The sequence below is a fragment of the Bicyclus anynana genome, chromosome 19 (genome assembly GCF_947172395.1).
Source record: "Bicyclus anynana chromosome 19, ilBicAnyn1.1, whole genome shotgun sequence".
Lineage (NCBI taxonomy): Eukaryota > Metazoa > Arthropoda > Insecta > Lepidoptera > Nymphalidae > Bicyclus > Bicyclus anynana.
The window spans coordinates 13,591,195-13,605,560 of record NC_069101.1 but is presented as its reverse complement, the minus strand read 5'-3'; the positions used below and the strand labels follow the sequence as shown (position 1 = coordinate 13,605,560).

Genomic DNA, 14,366 nt, shown 5'->3' with positions numbered 1-14,366 from the left:
ACACAGGTAGCCAAAGCAATTTCATCACCCAAACAGCAGTAGATCGCTTAAATTTAAAATGGTCTCATACCAATGCCAGCGTTAGTGGACTTGGAGAAACAGCAACTTCCATATTAGGGGACGTTACTTGTAAGATTGGAACTCATAACAAAACAGCGTTTGTGCTAGATTTACACGTATTACCAAAAATATGCGGTGATCAACCTATTGCGAGCTTGAATACATCTGGATGGTCTCATGTTAAATCATTAAACTTAGCTGATCCTGGTTTCGACATTCCGGGTCCTATTGATCTTTTATTTGCCGCTGACGTATTCGCTGAGTCCTTACTCAATCAACGTATTAAAGGAGGTCCAAATCAACCCACAGCTCTGAATTCTATTTTTGGTTGGCTGCTGTTGGGAAAAACAAGGTTGGCATCTACCACAATGCTACATTCTTCCTTAAAAACAGATGCGAAACTAAATTCACTCGTACAGCGTTTTTGGGAAATAGAAAATTTGCCCAAAGCAGTGCTTATGACTCCAGATGAAAAATTGTGTGAACAAAAGTTTATGTCAGATCACACGCGTGATAACAATGGGCGATACATAGTTCGTCTGCCCTTTAAGGATTTGGAACCCTCTTTTGTTGGCTCGCGAGACATTGCACTTCGAAGATTTCACTCAATAGAACGTAGACTTTCAAAAGATCCTGATTTACACAAGCAATATGCCGAGTTCATGTCAGATTACATCAAAAGCGGACATATGTCACTAGTTCCCACAGACGAAATGGAAATGGGAAAATACTATATCCCTCATCACTGTGTTTTACGCCCGGAATCCAAAAGTACACGCCTGCGCGTAGTTTTTGACGCATCGGCCAAGGATTATAATGGGCGTTCGTTAAATGACACACAACTCATTGGTCCAAAACTGCAGTCCAATATATTCGAAATACTTTTGCGCTTTCGTGAACACAATATAGTATTCATGGCTGACGTCCGTCAAATGTACCGACAAATTTCAATTGCTTCGGAGCATCGCGACTATCAACGTATCTTTTGGAAAGCTTCACCAAACGAATCGATTAAGGAATATCGCTTAAACACAGTTACGTATGGTGTCGCTTCATCTCCTTTTCTTGCTTGTCGTTCTTTGCAACAGCTTGCTGAAGATGAAGGAGATTCCTATCCAATTGCGAAACAGATCATTTCATCCGATGTTTATGTCGACGATGTTGTAACCGGATGTGATTCGTTTGAAAGCGCACAACAAGCAAAGACACAGGTCATCGCTCTCTGTAATAGAGGAGGTTTCCAGCTCAGAAAATGGGTTAGCAATTATTCTGAACTGTTGTCCGACCTTCGATCGGAAGATTGTTTGACGGATCCCGTGTCACTTGATGAGGCAGATTCAACAATCTTGAAAGTACTTGGATTAAAATGGGATCCAATATCTGATACATTTCTTTTTGAAATAAAATCTATGAATTTAACTTGCACAAAACGAACAATTTTGAGCGAATTAGCAAGAATCTTCGACCCTCTCGGTTTTTTGTCACCGGTAACAATTCAGGCCAAATCGTTCATCCAAAAACTGTGGATACTCGGTATTGAATGGGACCAACCACCACCTGATGATATAGTTCGTCTTTGGAACGCATATCAAACTCAACTATCGCAATTGTCTAAACTTCGAATTCCACGGCAGTTTAAATGTGCAAAAGTTAAATCATATGAACTACATGGGTTTGCAGATAGCTCCGAAATAGCATATGGTGCTGTAATCTATTTGCGGGCCACGGACGACAAAGATCAAGTTCAGATATCCATAGTTTGCTCAAAAGCTAGAGTAGCGCCTCTAAAGCGCATCTCATTACCTCGATTAGAACTATGTGCTGCAGTACTTTTATCAGACTTATACACACTGGTTCGTGATACATATCTGTCTCGCATTTCATTTGATGCAGTTTATTTTTGGTCAGACTCAACCGTCGTCCTTTCATGGTTACGTTCTGCTTCCACTCGATGGACGACATTTGTTGCAAATCGCGTTAGCCACATACAGGACATCACACCTATAAAATGTTGGCAGCACGTCTCGTCAGTCGACAATCCTGCAGATATTTGTTCCCGTGGACAACTTCCGAATGAACTATTAAATAATTCGTTATGGTGGGCGGGGCCACAATGGTTATCAAAGAAACGTGACACTTGGCCCTCAAGCTTAAGTACACCATCTCCTCATGAAGGAGCCATAATTAACACGGAGGCGCGAAAGTCGGTCACCTTATTTGCTGATAAAACACAAACCAATGAAGAAAAAGAACCTCTGTTATTAGAAGATTTAATCAATCGTTGCTCATCGTTACAAAAACTTATTAACATTTTGACTTATATCAATCGTTTCATTAACAATTCCCGAAAACCATGTGAAGCTAATCGTAATAATTTTCTTAATAACGCTGAACGACATGTTGCATTGATGCAACTTGTTAAGTATGTTCAAGGTCAAGTATTTGCGGAAGAAATCTCAAACATAAAATTCAAGAAACCATTACTTAAAACATTTCGAAAACTTAGTCCTTTTTTAGATTCACAGGGTATTCTTAGAGTAGGTGGGAGAATTTCTCGATCCGGCTTAGAATATGAACATAAACATCCAGCATTTTTACCTACTAATCATCCACTAACATTATTAATTATTAAATTCATTCATCACAGTCATTGTCATACCGGCATAAACACTACTCACTTTCTACTTCTCCAGCAGTTTTGGATAATTTCTGCTAAACGCGCAATTCGTAGTTGTATTTCTAAATGCGTAAAATGCTATCGCACTAACCCACAGCCATTACAACCGCCCATGAGCGATTTACCATCTTTTCGAGTAAACCAAATTAAGGCGTTCTCCGTTGTAGGCATTGATTTCGGAGGACCATTTCGCATCAAACTTGGTGCACATCGTGGTGCCAAAATCGACAAGGCATATTTATGCTTATTCATATGTTTAGCAACTAAGGCCGTCCATCTCGAGGTCGTGTCAACTTTATCAACGGATGGATTTATCGCAAGTTTACGTCGGTTCATAGGGCGCAGGGGAAGGTGTAATTCCATTCACCTAGACCGCGGTACTAATTTCATTGGTGCTCGAAACCAATTATCATCCTTTATGCATCAGGCTTCAAGTGCTGAAAAAATCGAGTTCAAATTTAATCCACCTTCAGCTCCTCACTTTGGAGGAGTATGGGAGATACAAATTAAGGCTGCCAAATCTCATTTACATCGCGTAGTCGGAGATCAGGTTTTAACATTTGAGGAACTCACAACTCTCTTCGTCCAAATAGAAGCCGTATTAAATTCAAGACCTTTATGTCCGATCAGTTCTGATCCTAATGATCTTTCGGTCTTAACCCCTGGCCATTTCCTAACACTCGAGCCTCTCACAGCCGTGCCAGACAGTGATCTCTCGCAAATCAACATCAAACGGCTTAATCGTTGGCAAATGTTACAGGCTTTCCATCAAAACTTTTGGTGTAGATGGAAAAATGAATATCTAAATTCGCTTACACAACGCGCTAAATGGACTAAGGACTCCAAGCCACTGAAAATAGGATCGATGGTCATCATCAAAGATGAAAATCGTACTCCATTGCATTGGTCTCTCGGTCGGGTTACCAATCTAATTTCTGGTGCGGATGGAATTGCTCGAATTGCAATTCTAAAAACAGCAACAAACAATCATGTACAAAGACCTCTAGTAAAGTTATGTCCTCTACCAATAGAAGACTAACTTCTCTACATTACGTTTTACCGTATCTGTTAATTATAGCATTAGTTTTAGCTTTATTTAATTGCGTTACTCTGTTACCATCGTTTCTATTATATTTTATTTCTTCTTTTTTATTATTATTAGAAAATACCATAGGCATTTTGGTGGGCGGAATGTTTCGTTACGTCAGAATAAATTCAATCTCCGCTCAATTCGATGATCGATGTTGGCACTGATTTGGTACAATGGCAACACGCAGCTTAAATCAGCTGTCATGCGCGTCGTATTCAAGTTTTTTGAAAGAACGGTACTCAACGCAGTGACAGATACTGTCAACGAAATCAACCGCCGAAAAGGATCGACCGCGTCGCGTGGACCTTTTTGAACTTTGAAAATCACCATCAATCACCGAGACTACAAATTATACTACGAAATTTCCCTGTCCCTACGCGTAGTGGAAGTCAACGAGTACATCACAATTAAAGGTACGTACGTGCATTATAATTGTTGTTGTACAGAACTCAGCAAAACATCGATATCGTCAAACACCCAAGGCGGAGTTTGAATTTTCCCAATGTAGTAGCAGGCCATCTAATGCGAGTTGCTACACAGGTGAATAACGATGAATTAAGAGAGATAGTGGAAGCCGATCCTAGTCAAACTACCCAGGAATTAGCGGCATGGTTTAACGTTACCTTACCCACAATATTGACTCACTTGCGTCAAATCAATAAAATAAAAAAATACGAAAAATGGGTACCTCATGATTTGACTGATCTGCAGAAAGAAACGCGTGTTGAAACTTGTGTTGCCTTGTTGATCCGGTACAGAAATGAAGGAATATTGGATCGAATTGTAACATGTGATGATAACCGGAAAAGAAAAATGCAATGGCTGACCCCAGGTCAAATGCCACAACAGTGTTCTAAGGCAAAACTTACCAATAAAAAGGTAATGGTAACTGTTTGGTGGTCTCAGCATGGTGTTATTCACTATAGTTTTCTCCGATCTGGTCAAGCAATAACGGCAGATGTCTATTGTGCCGAACTCCGAACCATGTTGACAAAACTAGCAATTAAACAGCCCCGACTCATGAATCGATCTTCACCATTATTGCTCCACGACAACGCGAGACCTCACACAGCACGAGAAACCATTTTAACCCTTCAGGAACTGCAGTTAGAAACTATTCGTCATCCTCCGTATTCACCAGACCTTGCTCCAACGGACTACCATTTTTTCGTGATTTGGACAATTATCTACGTGACAAGTTTTCTTCCCAGGATACAGTACAAAATGCTTTCACACAGTTTGTGCAGTCTAGATCGTCGGAGTTCTATCGCAAAGGCATAAGATGGCCTTCCCATTAGATGGCAGCAATGTATAGATAATAATGGCAACTATTTTGATTAAATAAATTTGTTAAAAATTAAAAAATAAACAATTTAGTTTTTCAGTACAAATCGGCAATTTCATACGTTAACCCCAATATTATCATATATCTGAAAGTTTGTAGGTATATGTTACTTCATAAAGGCTTACTTATGTTTCTAGACTGTACAATATAATTTTATTATCCTGAGTGCAGTACTTGTTTATTACCTCTATCATATGAAGTTTACTTATCTTTAATCATTTAACAACTTGCAGCAGTGCATTGTTGCTATACCTATATTTTATTTTTATGGTCAGATATCTAAAGATAAGTTATCACTTTCAACTGCAGACAATGTTAAAAATTAACTCTGCTAAAATGATACAATACAAATTGCAAAATTTATTGCCGAAAAGTTGCACCAACTATTAAAAAATATGTAAATGAAATTAACTTTTACTATGATGAATTTTAGGCCTTAAGTGAAAACCATAGCCTACAAAAATTCCTAATTCAAAGTTGTTTCAAAAAGTATTAATAAACAATGAGCAAAAAATAATTAAATTTAAATATTGATGTATTAACTAACTAACTTTGATGTAAATAACTTTGATGTATTTTAAGGTTAAAAGGTATTAGTTAAGATAACAAACTAATGGTTAGCCTTAAGTGGAAACCATGGCCTACAAAGCAACACTTTGCAGGGCATGGGACATATTTCCAATATCCAGCTGTGCGCCCTTTAACTAACCTTTTAATTACCCTAAGGTATTAGGGTTAAGGGTTAATGGGTTATTAAGCATTATGTGCCTGTAATTTCAAAAACCAAACTCGTGAGATCGAAAGGCAGTAATACTGTGCAGTAATAAGGCTGTAGCACCCCTTGGGACCAACTCTACGACGAACAAAGAAATCTACTAGGTACTACTAAAATTCCATTCAATCAAATTAAAGTGGACACGCTTGGCGGTACGCCTTTGCCGATATGATGGTAACTAACCACGGCCGAAGCCTCCCACTAGCCGATAATGATTCCGACAGATGGTGTATAATATGTATGTTAAATAATAAAAATGACATGTTTCAGAGTTTCCACGACGAAGTCTCGTTGCGGACGTCCGTTAGTTAAATCATAATGTACATTATCATACAATGAAACACCTCGATTTTACAATGCCCTTTTCGTATATCAATGTTGTATTATTACAACAATGTGCCAAATGACATAAAATTAAACATAAAACAAATGCAGCGCGTCGGTACGATATGGATAAAATTCGAAGCGCAAGCGAGACGCCGAATTATGACTTTCACGTGAGTGAAAAGCACGTAGCGATAGACGCGCGACGCAAATTTTATGACGTGAGCGCCAAAACCATTTTTACCTAATTGCAAGTAAATTAAACAACATAACGAAAAACAAAATGGCCATGTTCAAGATATATACATTATATACATATATAGTTTGCTTTTCCTGAGATTGAAAGCAAAATGTGAGCAAAACATGTATTTTTTCAAAAAAATAAACTATCGAGAAAAGTTTTACAAATTGTGTATCTATACTAATATTATAAAGCTGAAGAGTTTGTTTGTTTGTTTGTTTGTTTGATTGAACGCGCTAATCTTAGGAACTACTGGTACGATTTGAAAAATTCTTTCAGTGTTAGATAGCCCATTTATCGAGGAAGGCTATAGGCTATAAATTATCCCCATATTTCTACGGGAACGGGAACCACGCGGATGAAACCGCGTGGCGGCAGCTAGTTTTGTATAGTCATAACGAAGCTAACACTTTGAAATGTCATTTACCCAAATATCAGGCTCCTAACTTTTCCAGAAACTGAGATCCAGAACCATTTGTAACCACCAAATTACATATTGCACACTCTCATGGCATTTAGAGCACTGTGCGACCACCACCTTGGCCAGTGTGCGCAACGACCAGTTAATTCAAAACCTATATAAACATCACGTATTTAGCCGCAAACCGCACCGGAAAGTGCAGTGTTGGTCGACCCCCAATTAGGTGGACCGAGGATATCAAGCGGGTTGCAGGGAGCCGCTGGATGCTGGCGGCTCGAGACCCTTGTGTTTAGAGGTCCATGCAAGAGGCCTATGTCCTGCAGTGGACGATAAGCTGATAAAGTAGGTAAATGATCTTGATAATCATTATCATTGATGATGATCATCAGTATAGATTCACTTGCCACTTAGTGATCTCGGGCACGTTGGTGACGGCGACGTCCGCGCGGATATGTGTAGGCGACAGTATCCCCAGAGTGTGGAGCAAGCTGATAGTATACATTCACTTGCCACTTATTGATCTCGGGCACGTTGGTGACGGCGACGGGTATGGCGCCGGCGACGCGCAGCAGCCGCACGCACTCCGCGTCCTCGTCCGCGCGGATGTGTTTACGCGACAGTATCCCCAGAGTGTGGAGCAAGCTGATAGTATACATTCACTTGCCACTTATTGATCTCGGGCACGTTGGTGACGGCGACGGGAATGGCGCCGGCGACGCGCAGCAGCCGCACGCACTCCGCGTCCTCGTCCGCGCGGATGTGTTTACGAGACAGTATCCCCAGAGTGTGGAGCATGCCTTTGACTGCGTGGCTCTCTTTTGCCGTGAATGGAACACCTGCGGGTAAAGGTGTTTAAAGTGGATAGGGTAGTTGACTCTTATCAATATAAATGTTATGTTATATGATGTTACATAAAGGTAAACGAATAAACTTTAAACTAATTCATGCGACGTCATGAAAAAGTTAAAATGTAGACCATCATGGCCGACAGCGTTTTGGCCTTGTATTGTCAATGAAAATTTTATGTTTTTCATGTATTATGTCACACAGCGGGCGATGGAACGAGCTATGTTAGGAGTATCTCTGCGTGATCGAATCAGAAATTAGGAGATCAGCAGAAGATGCAATGTCACTGACTTAGCTCAACGAGTTGCGAAGCTGAAGTGGCCATGGGCGGGGCACATAATTTGAAAAGCCGATGGACGTTGGGGTCCCAAAGTGCTGGAATGGCGACCCCCCACCAGGTGGACTGACGACATCAAGCGAGTCACAGGGATTCGCTGGATGCAGTTGGCTCGGTTGATATGATGATGTCTCAAAAAAAAAAAAAAAAATTATTCTAGTAGAAGACTAATGACCCTTCAAAAAGTGTCAACTAGCCTATTGTCTTCTGCGGTAGTCTGTTCTCTTCTTCTTTATTTTTTACGAAGTCGGTTAAAAATCTTTTTGCCCTGTATTTTCGTGTGTTCGCTATTTTCGCATACATGTCTCTTATAAATTATCCTATTCGAATAGGGTTTAGGTACGTTAAAATACATATTTTTCTGAAAAGAATTAGGTCTAACTTGTAGACTGTTTGTTGATATTTCCTTAATAACCGAAATCGATTTTGTTTTACAGCGATTACGTGTAATCGATATCCAATAAAAATAATAATCGCAAATAAGCGAATTCAAATACAACTAACAAATTTGCTTTACGAGTAGGTAAAGGCGGTATTTCCGATTTACTGAAACTCATAAAAACCAATAAATCCTATAATTTGAGCGTACCTACGAGTATAATACGATCCTTTTGATCTCGACAAAAACTTCATTACAGATTTATTTTCGGTATAAGAAAAAACCCAAACAAAAACCAGTTAATAGGCAAAAAAATGCCAATTAGCAATTCTAATATTAGTTCCACGTGGTTAACATGGATAACTATAACATAATGCGTGAATTATTGTAATCATAGATACATAATATGACGCAAGTAGACCGGTTATTGTGTTAGGTATATGTACATAGTAACAAATGAGAAAAATTTTCTTAAGGTCATCTTTCGACCACAAAAAGAAAAGTCGATTTAGCTGATATTTGGAATTGAAATAGATTTTACTCTGGATTAATACATAGGCTACTTTCATCTCGGATAAATCCATGGGTCCCTAGGGATTTATGAAAAACCAAATTCCACGCGGACGAAGTCGCGGGCGTCCGCAAGTCCTACTAATATTATAAACGTGAAAGTTTGTATGGATGTTTGTTACTCTTTAACGCCGCAACTACTGTATCGATTTGGCTGAAATTTGGAATAGAAATAGATTTTAGTTTGGATAACTATAACATAATGCGTAAATTATTGTAATCATAGATACATAATATGACGCAAGTAGACCGGTTATTGTGTTAGGTATATGTACATAGTAACAAATGAGAAAAATCTTCTTAAAGTCATCTTTAGATCACAAAAGTGTAATATCTTACTTCCTACTAATATTATAAACGCGAAAGTTTGTATGGATGCTTGGATGTTTGTTACTCTTTAGCGGCACAACTACTGAACCGATTTAGCTGAAACTTGGAATGGATTTTACTCTGGATTAACACAGGCTACTTTTCATCCCGGAAAAATCCATGGCTCCCGAGGGATTTATTAAAAACCAAATTCCACGCAGACGAAGTCGTGGGCAAGTTCTTCTAATATTATAAACGTGAAAGTTTGTATGGATGTTTGTTACTCTTTAACGCCGCAACTACTGCACCGACTTAGTTGAAATTTGGAATGGAAATAGATTTTACTCTGGATTAACACACAGGCTACCTATCATCCCGAAAATCAAAATCCATGGTTCCCCAGGGATTTGTGAAAACTAAATTCCACGAAGACGAAGTTTTTACCCGAACACTGAAGGAGGGTTAAGTCTTTAGCCGACCTCATACAAGGTTGAGGTTTTAAATGTTTCGGAATGTATTAATTTACCACGTTCCTCGATAACTCGAACGTTAACGCATAGATAGATTTGAAAAAAATATTTTTGAAGTTAAAACTTCTTTAGATATTTTTTTTATTCTTTACAAGTTAGCCCTTGACTACAACCTCACCTGATGGTAAGTGATAAAGCAATCTAAATGGAAGGGTCTAACATGTTAGGGGGAGGATGAAAATCCACACCCCTTTCAGTTTCTACACGACATCATACCGAAACACTAAATCGCTTGACGGTACGTCTTTGCCGGTAACTAGCCACGGTCGATGCCTCCCACCAGCCAGACCTGGACTAATTAAGAAAATCTCAATTTACCCAGCCGGGGATCGAACCCAGGACCTCCGTTTTTTGTAAATCCACCGCGCATACCACTGCGCCACGGAGGCCGTCAAACATGTTCACGACTGGAGTGTGCAGTGACCCATAGACACTCTTTGGATGGGTGAAATCTCGTACGTTCGCGTCACCCGTTTGATATTATAGCAGTATCTCTATAACTGCCAATTCTTTGTTCTTTCAATGGGTCTTCAGGATATAGGTATCTATTTTTACTTGTAATCAAATATTGGTGTAAACTTACCCAAAAACGGTTTTTTAGAGTCTTCCTCAGATAGACCCGCCTCAATAAGTTTATCGACTTCCCGAGCCTCCTTAAGTGCGTCTTCGTATCTTTCGTCCGTCACCGCATTCAAAACTGGGTTCACCTAAAATTGACAAATATTATCCAAAATAATGGTATGTATTTTTGACTTATGGATATAAATACAGTCGATTTCAGGTTATGGCCTAAATCGATTCTCTAAGTTTAATGTCAGTGGATATACTAGAGCATGTATAGTTCGAAGAGCCGATGGACGTTGAGGTCCCAAGGAGCTGGAATGGCGACCCCGCACCGGAAAGAAGCACAGTGTCGGTCGACACCCACTAGATGGACTGAGGACATCAAGCGGGTTGCAGGGAGCCGCTGGATACTGGCGGCTCGAGACCGCTTTGTTTGGAAGTCCATGCAAGCGGCCTATGTCCAGCAATGGACGTCCATCGGCTAATAATGTATATTGTATAATATTTTTTTGTTACCATATTTATAATAACCTAATAAACTAACCAATTTAATTCTTTCTATGCAAGCAGTGACCAGTTCCTCAGACTTCAATTCCTTATTCTTTATCTCCTTCGCTAATGCGACAGCACTTTTCCTTAGCATAGCATGTTTCTTATCCAAATCAGGTAACGATTGGTGCGTGGACTCCCAGTACATAGCGAATATGTAGTCGACGACAGTATCGAAGCACAGTCGCAGGAAGAAGTACAACTTCTTCAATAAGTTTATCACCACTTCCTTGCATATTCTATTTGTTTTGCTTTTGCGTCTCTGTAAAGTATATTCATTATTTTTGAAGTCTCATATACTTGGTACCTACTTTTCATCCCGGAAAAATCCATTTACCCGCGGGATTTGTGAAAAACTGAATTCTACGCGGACAAAGTCTTTTCATCCCAGAAAAATCCATTTTTCCCGCGGGATTTGTGAAAAACTGAATTCCACGCAGACGAAGTCTTTTCATCCCGGAAAAATCCATGGTTCGCGCGGGAATTTGGCGAAGTTGCGGGCGTCCGCTAGTAGGTCAATAAATATAAAGGGCTTGAGACGTATTAATAAAAGAAAATTAAATTTTTGTCTAACTGGGTTATCATTATGATAAAATCACATAAAACAGATAAGCTGTAGCAATGAACTTGGCTGGAAAAAAGTGTAAATTCACATTCTATTATTTAAACAAGCAACCTTGAATATTTAAATATTAATAAACTAAAGATGTAAATTATAATAAATTTAATTTAATAAAATATTTTTATACCTTACAAACAAGTTATTTAAATAACTTTCATTATATTTTAAACAGCAAGAAATAAAGCAGACAAAAAACAATTTAAATTAATAAAAACTTTACATAGAAGTTTAAGACAACTAATTGGTTAAATTGTTTAAAAAAGAAACTAAAGACAAATTTTAGAATGGAAAAGTTATTATAATATGTAGTATGTTTTACTACACTTTATAATTCTGAGTATGCAAATGCAGCTTTATTGCTTCATAAATTGCATTACTTTTACTAAAACAAAGCTTAATTAAACTCAGAAATCACATAATAAGCAGTAGCAAATGCTTTAAACTCTACTCTCTATAAATGCTACTTGCAAGCAATGATATTAAGTAATATTAGATGTGGTACTACCACATGAAAAATAAGGCGCTTAGTTGTGGTTAATAACAAACATTATTTAAACAAATAATACCTAAATATCGTCTACAATATCGAATTGTGTGTTCAAGAAGTGTAAAAACTATATACATAAATATATAATGGAATTAAAGACAAAATTGTGCATGTATGCGCTCAGTGTTGTAGCCTATTGTTTGGATCATTTTTTGTGATGATTTTGTAGGTATGTAACAGATCTATGGTATAAAATTATCATCACTTGCAAGTCATTGACATTTACCTAGGTTAGTTTTAGATGACTCATCCTATACATGCAACGGAAAATAACCATAGTGTACTTTGATCAACTAGTATGTACTTACTAGGTTAAATATAAATACAAAAGTATTGTTTTATTAATTAATAATAAACTATTAATATCTCTTATTTGTCTTTTTGATTTATCACCTATTAATTCTTTTTTTACTGTGATAAGCTAATGAATGCAACCCACAATAGGGATGTTGACAGTTTTTTAAATCTATTCTAATATTATGAAGCTGAAGAGATTGTGTGTTTGTTTGTTTGATTGAACACGTTAATCTCAGGAACTACTGGTACAATTTGAAAAAATCTTTCAGTGTTAGATAGCCCATTTATCGATGAGGGTTATAGGCTATATATTACCTCCGTATTTCTACAGGAACGAGAACCATGCAGGTGAAACCGCATGGTATCAGCTTGTGTATCATAAAAATCAATATATTGAAACCTAGGCATCATACCCATTACAAATTAATATCAGCCTATTTTAAAGGCCCACCCTTCTTATGGAAATATGAAGCTCAAACCACTGTTCTAAAGTAGTTTGGCGAGATTAGTATTATACTAACAAACAATTTCAGATATGCTTGTTAATAATCACTTAACAAGCTCTCTGATGCACAGGGGTATAATACCAACAACTTCCTAATTACAGGCTAAGAATTTGTACTGAAAATTTCTTCAAGAATTTGTAAAAAAAATTTGAAAATCAGTTTAGAAGATCCAGATATTACCCCCTACAACCTCACAATCTTTACCTCTACAATATTAGTAATAGATCAATTATTTTCATTGAGTTTCACTGCAATTGAATTAATCACAGTTTCATCCATGTTCAGTTCCACTTCCAGTTCCCATGAGAATACTGGGATAAAATATAGCCTATGACACTCACAAATAATGTGGCTTTCTAGTGGAAAAAGAATTTTCAAAATTGCTTCAGAAGATCCAAAGATTACCCCATATACAAACTACCTCCTAATAATTTAAGTATAAGATGAACAAACCCAGGATTTAAAAGTTTTACTCATATCAAGTAAACTTTAACAAAATGTTAGTGGAACCATTTATATCACAAACCGTTTTGTTTTTTTTTTTGTTGTATATCAAATTCATAAAAGAAATTATCTGTCCTACTATTACATAAAATGCCAAACAAAAATTAAATAAGATTAATATCATATTGTATGTAAATGAGTCTTGTTGAACAGACAGTTTTAAACAGTAAACATGTTATTACACCAATTAACATAAATTTATTACAGTTAATTTAATGATTTAGGCACTAAAACTTACGTGAGATTTCTCCTTTTTGGTTTCTCTGTCCCTTGAGACCTTTTCTCTGGACATTTTTTTGGAAAAAAATTAAGTATTCTTTCCTGTATTGAATTATATAGCGAAAACTCTTCGTATTCGATTTTTAAAATTGACAGCCGAGTAGCGACCGATGCGTGTTGGCGTGCAGGAACTACTAGTAAAGTAAGTTAATAACACAATAAACTAAAGAACGAGTTTTTTTGAATAATGATAAGAATCGTCAAGATATGACAAACGAATTTTATTTATTCAAATGGAAGCTAACTTTCTCTCAATTTATTTACTTAGGTTCTTATATTTTATGAAGTAAATCTTCGTTTATGTAACAGTTTAGCTATTTATGCGTTGTAAATAGCGTAGCCTAGCCTTTATTAATATTGCAGAATCACTGTGCAAGCGACGGCAAAAAGAACCAGATCGTTAAGTTTGTACGCGTTAAAGTTACGATTTACCTACTTACTTACGTAATAATTCAATCTAAAAATAAATATATTATATTTTTATTATTCACGAATGTATAAACGAATGCAAGAATACTGGAGATTCCTTAATTTCAAAATAATTAACTGATGCGCCGTTAAAAATATCAACAAAAACATTAAACCATAGAGTAC

General features: G+C 37.4%; 1 protein-coding gene across 4 annotated transcripts in view; it reads right to left on the bottom strand.

The window, feature by feature from the left end:
* LOC112049232 (fatty-acid amide hydrolase 2) overlaps positions 1–14,366 on the bottom strand; it is a 26,506-nt gene extending 12,140 nt beyond the window's left edge. The window contains exons 1-5 of one of the 4 annotated variants that reach the window (XM_052887503.1): positions 14,217–14,366; positions 13,732–13,906; positions 11,013–11,279; positions 10,488–10,611; positions 7,598–7,769 (exon numbers count right to left, since the gene is read on the bottom strand). In XM_052887503.1, coding sequence (XP_052743463.1) covers positions 7,598–7,769; positions 10,488–10,611; positions 11,013–11,279; positions 13,732–13,785 — 617 coding nt within the window. In that variant the 5' untranslated portion in view covers positions 13,786–13,906; positions 14,217–14,366. Of the gene's footprint in view, positions 1–7,597; positions 7,770–10,487; positions 10,612–11,012; positions 11,280–13,731; positions 14,175–14,212 lie in introns of those variants that run through there. The other 3 variants (XM_052887505.1, XM_052887504.1, XM_052887502.1) reach the window with 3 other exon arrangements.